General features: G+C 43.6%; 1 protein-coding gene across 1 annotated transcript in view; it reads left to right on the top strand.

Annotated features, from left to right (window-relative positions):
* The first annotated feature begins 412 nt into the window (after positions 1–412).
* LOC124620186 (cohesin subunit SA-1-like) overlaps positions 413–6,000 on the top strand; it is a 184,353-nt gene continuing 178,765 nt past the window's right edge. The window contains exon 1 of the mRNA XM_047146856.1: positions 413–492. Coding sequence (XP_047002812.1) covers positions 413–492 — 80 coding nt within the window. The remainder of the gene's footprint in view (positions 493–6,000) is intronic.

Raw genomic sequence — 6,000 nt, 5'->3', positions numbered from 1 at the left:
AAATTGTCAACTGTTATCGGACATGAAGGTCATGGGGGATCCCTCATTGGCAAAAATGACAGATAAGGCACAGGCAGTGATGGTCGACAAAGTGACAGTCGACAATGTGGAGGACAGCTTAGCTATGTACAGAAAATTTGGCAAAGCGTTGACCACCAAGAACCACTTCCTGCCCAAGAAGGATCTGTGAAATTGATATGCACCGTGTCCTGAGGGTACCCTCGGTCTGGCCCAAGGGAAAACTGGCGCGGTAGTGCAGCCGGGTTGGGTGCATAGGCCCTGCGAGTCTGCACCAGGTGTTTGATGTCAGGTTTGATCCCAAGCCAGTAGACAAGATGTCACACCATCTTGATGTAAGTCACACCACAGTGCAACACATGTGCAATGTTGAGTGGATCATGTAAGAGATAAAATGTACACCATGCAGGATCCACACCTGAAGAGTCGTGCTCCATCTAAACCAGTTGGACAGCTGAAATGTTTCCCAGAAAAGTGAGTAGCAGCTGTGGAAAAGCAAGTAGTAGACATGGCAGGTGTGATCTCTCATGCTGTCGATGGAAAATCTGAGAAGGCTTGCTGCAAGGTATCATCCAATGCAAACACAAGCGCCTCCTGCCAGTCGAGTCCCAAATAGTCCCTACTGGCAGCCGTGATAGTGCATCAGTGCTCTCATACTGGGCAAATGTCATAGCATTAATTACTGAGAAAGGGGGCCCACCTTTGCAATTTAGTTCTATTTGGCAGCTTGGCATGAGGGCTAAGTGCAGAAGCCATTGGTTAATGATTGGTGATGAGGAGGAACCTTGCCATAAACAAGAGAATGTGGAACTTTTTAATTCTGAAAACAGTAGCCAGTGCCTCCTTTTCCATCTGTGAATAATTGCATTGTGCTGCAGAAAGTGTCTTTGATGCGTAAGTGAAGGGCTGTTCACGCCATCCAGGGGACAGAACCACCCATTGCCGTATTGGCTAATATATCAGTGAAAATAATCAATTTTTGAAAATTTAATGTAACTGGGTGGATATGAAATCTATTCATCAAGTGGCAGCAGGAGAGTACATATAAAAAGTATTTAAATTTGCAACCTTGTGGAGCCAGTGGATCCTTCTTCTGGCAGAAGGGAAAGGACTGGTGAGGCTTAGGAAATTGGGAGATTCTGGAGAAGTTCTCTAAAACTCTGTGTCAGGGGAAACTTACCATGTGGGATGGAAAGGAAAGACTGGTTATTGGAGACTGTACTGGCTGGGATTTGAAAACCTTCATTTCATCTGGTGCAGTTCCCAACAATCAATGTTTCCTTCTCATCCCATTTGGCAAGTCTTCCCTGACCTGACATTCTGGTTGATTTTTCCAAACTTTTCCCATTTGCTAAACCTCATTGGTCCTTTTACTTCATCCCTTTTGCTTCCCCTTCAACCCTTCTGCCAGAAGAGCCACAGGCTCCGAAAGCTTGCAAATTTAAGTACTTTGATATGTGTTTTCCCCTGCTGCCCTTGTTGAGCAGATTCTTTTATCCATCCAGTTCCATTATGTTGTCATACTTGAACACATCACAGGCCAAACTTGAAGATCTACATGGCGTGAAAGAAACAAACAGTGAACAGAGCACAAACACTGCTTGAGGTACTGAAGAGCAGACCAGACATATATTAGGTCCTTTTGGTGAAGCTGTTTAAGAGGATGGTAAATGTGCATGGCATGGAGAATGAGCGTAGGATAATGTGAAATTTTGCTCAAAAAAGTCTGGAGATCCTTCAGGTTTTTTTATCACTGACAGGTTGTCGATGACTGATAATCCAGAGGGGTGAGCACATATTCCAAAATTACATCTTTGGGAAAAACAAACTGCACTTTTCCAGCTTGTAACGAGGGCCATTCTTCAGAAGACAGGACACCTGTAAATGTTCCTGTCGTGTGGAGCTTACAACCCAGATGTCATCAAGGTAGTTTATGGGACAGGGAATGTCCTGAATTAACTGCTCCAAAGTTGTTGTTGTTGTTGTTGTTGTTGTGGTCTTCAATCCAAAGACTGGGTTGATGCAGCTCTTCATGCTACTCTATCCTGTCCTCTTCATCTCCTAATTACTTCTGCAACTACTTCCTTCTGAATCTGCTTACTATATGCATCCCATGGCCTCCCTCTACAATTTTTATCCCCCACACTTCCCTCCAGTGCTAAATTGGTGTCCCTTGATGTCTCAGCATGTATCACGTCAACCAACCCCTTTCTTAGTCAAGTTGTGCCACACATGATCTTTCCACCTAATCTTCAGTATTCTTCTGTAGCATAGCATCACATCTCAGAAGCTCTTATTCTCTTTTTGTCTAAACTTTGTATCATACATGTTTCAGTTCCTTACATGGCTATACTTCAGACAATTACCGTCAGAAATGGTTTCTTAACACTTAGTCAGTATTCAAAGATAACAAGTCTCTCTTTTCAGAAATGCTTCTCTTGCCATTGTCAGTCTACATTTTGTATCCTCTCTACTTTGGTCATCATCAGTTATTTTGTGCCCAAATAGCGAAACTCAAGTGTCTCATTTCCTAATCTAACTCCCTCAGCCTCATCTGATTTAATTTGACTACATTCCATTATCCCTGTTTTGCTTTTATTGGTGTTCATCGTATATCCTCATTTCAAGACACTGTCCATTCCATACAACTGCTCTTCGATGTCCTATGTTGTCTCAAGCAGAGTTACAATGTTATCGACCAACATCAAAGTTTTTATTTCTTCTTCTAGAACTTTAATTCTTACTCCAAATTTTTCTATGGTCCTTTACTTCTTGCTCAGTGTACAGATTGAATAACCCCCTTGTAAACCACTGCTTCCCTTTTATACCTCTCAACTCTAATAACTATCACCTGGTTTTTGTACAAGTAGTAAATAGCCTTTCACTTCCCGTATTTTTCCCCTGATACTTTCAGGTTTTCAAAGAGATTATTCCAGTCAACATTGGCAAAACCTTTCTCTAAGTTTACAAATGCTATAAATGTAGGTTTGCCTCTCCTTAGCGTATCATCTAAGATAAGTTGTGGTATCAGTATTGCCTTGTGTGTTCCTATATTTCTCCAGAATCCAAACTGATCTTCACTGAGGTCGGCTTCACTTGATTTTTTTTTTTTTTTTTTTTTTTTTACAGAATTCCTTAATTCCTTTTAGTATTTTGCAACCACGACTTATTAATCTGATAGTTCAGCAATTTTCACACCTGTCAGCAACTGCTTTGTTTGGAATTAGAATTATTAGATTCTTCTGTAAGTCTGAGGGTATTTCATTTGTCTTGTGCATCTTGCACACCAGCTGGAAGAGTTTTGTCATGGCTGACTTTCCCAAACCTGCTCCATATATAACTGATAAATTCCTGGCGCAGATGAAATTCCAAAAGGCAAGTGATTAAACTGGTAAAGGCCAAAGGGCGTGTTAAGTACCAAGAAAGTCAAGGAAGCCGTATCCAATGGCACCTACAGGTATGCATCACACAAGTCAGTGCATAAAAAACACTGGCTCCCAGATGACTTCACCAACAACTCCTCCGCCCAGAGAATTGGATATGAATCTGAGACACACTGCATGTTGCCCATCAGTTTAAAATCATTTCAGAGGTGCATGGCACTGTCGGCTTCTGAATCACCACCAATGGGGTGGACCACTGACTTGATGAAATAGGAGAATGATGCCCTGATCCTGCCAATGCTGCAACTCAATCCTTACCTTATCGCTTGTGGAGAAGGGAATGGGGTGGGGACGACAAACTTTAGGCTCTGCTGACAGCTTAAGAGAAACATGCCTCAAAATTTTCTGCCCGACCCAAGGTATTCTCAAAAAGCCGGTTGTACTACCGTAATACGGAGTCCAAATCTTGAAAAGGGACCAACTACTGAAACACTAAATGGACTTTTGAAACTATCTGGAAGCAAAAACCAGAAAAAGCCTCTAATCCAAAAATATTTTTACCAATGGCACATTGTCTGCTAACTGTGTAAGTTGCTGTTCCACATTCTAATAACATGTTGAGATGGAGCATTGCCCCCTCAAAGGAATACACTGTTTACTGTAAGACATGAAATTGACAATGGCTGTTGTGATGCTGGGCAGCTCAAGAGCCTGCATGTATCTATAAGTTAATGAGACTGACCATCGCTCCAGAGTCTTTTTGAAATTCAACCAGTCACCCATCCACTGCCAATGTTAGCAAAATATGTTGGAGCAACATGTATGGGACTTGGGAGACAGTCCCATACTCCAGTGAAAGCACATGGAATGTCTGGTGACTGACCCGCGGCCCACTGACGCTCACAAAAAAGTGCTAAGTGGCCTACTTCATAGTATGCACTACACACAGCCTCCTCTTGTGGGCAGTCTCATCAAACATGCAGCAAAAGACAATCCAGGCAGGGCAGCTAGCTTACTCATTGAGTGAAAATAGTGTGATGCCAAGTACCCAAACAGGCAGGAATTATGACATTGCCATCAATGCGAATCTGCTGAATCTGCTGAATGCGATGGAGGCAGAGATGGGCAGTGCCGTGGTGTCACTGTGCAGGAATCGTCAATGGCGTGAACACATGGCGACTGGTGAGAGGGATGGCTGCCTGGGGAACCCTGTGGCACAGCGGGACCTGTTTACCATGCATGCCTAATTGCGCCACCTGCCGGTTGTTGGAAAGAACATGCCTTGTAACTGCTGTAAGCTCATGTGGTACTGCAATGTGGGAAATGTCAACTAAAGAAGATTGACAAGGGGAAAGCCTTTGATGAGACTTCAAGATCAGATGCTAACTGAATAATCACATCCTGAATTAGCGAGTATAATTATGATGTTGCTCATTTGGGACTCCCTCAATGACACTTTTGTGAGAGACCCTGCACATCGGTGATCTTGGCTGCGTGTGACTGTCTGAACTGCTTGTGGTGTTGGTTAAGTTGCAACTGTGCCACCACTACATGAGTTTGATGTCGAAAATACTGCATTAGTAACCAACAAAGTTTTTCAGAGAGGAGCCTTTCGCGCCCAGCGGAGGGCTTCAGATTTTGTACAGTTTCATACAACCACACGCAGCTGGACAATACTGAGGTGGCTTTATCGATTGGATTGACGATATGTCCTTCCTGGTAGCACAGCAAGAATTGGCACATGTAATTTTTCAACATTACCATAGACTCACAAAACAGGCAGAAAGTGGGCGTCGGGCCCACCACCAGCATGGCACGGTCATGAAGCAATTCCACATTCCAGTTAACAGGTCCTGCATCTGCTCGTGCTGCTGCTTCTGCTGCTCGTTCTGTAGGTACAGCTGTTCCTACCAGCATTTCAGAAATGCCACGTATATAGCCGCCCAAAATTAACGTTATAAAAGGGGAAGAAAAAAATGGAAGTGTCACACGTGTAAGACTGACCTTCATCACCACTTTAGTACCTGCGAGATGTGACAAGGCCAGTGAACAGAAGTCGTCACAAGAAACTGTACTGGCTGACGGTGGCTCAAGAAGTCGACGAACAGGACCCTGCAAGAGGAGATGAAAACTTGCCATGTGAGTCAGTCTACAGGCAGGCAGAAGGTCAGAAACCTCGTACAGATGTGCATGTGGATACACACAACACATGGCAGGTGTCGGTGGCTGATGACTGAGCACACGTCAACAGTACATGGCACAAGGTGCAAGTTGAGTTCTGCAGTGGGTTAACGCAACATTAGAACTGCCCCACCCAACTTATTGCCACCAGTTGGTAAACACTTACGTCATCAAGTCCGCCCATACAACTCATCACATGTGTCCCCCATGGCTGTTGCCCTCACTGTTCTGCCATAATAACCATGCCACTGGTCTGTCTCCATCACGATATCTGCTGGTGGGAATACTAAGTTAATTTACTGCTTTCACAGTGTTGATTGACAGTACCATCGGTTCTTGGTAGAATATTTTATTCATTTTGAATGAAAAAACACTCTACATTGGTGTAATAGCCTACAATACACGGAGGGGTTTTTGG

This window comes from Schistocerca americana, chromosome 6, assembly GCF_021461395.2.
Source record: "Schistocerca americana isolate TAMUIC-IGC-003095 chromosome 6, iqSchAmer2.1, whole genome shotgun sequence".
Taxonomy (NCBI): Eukaryota; Metazoa; Arthropoda; class Insecta; order Orthoptera; family Acrididae; genus Schistocerca; species Schistocerca americana.
This window is presented reverse-complemented; position numbering and strand designations above follow the sequence as displayed.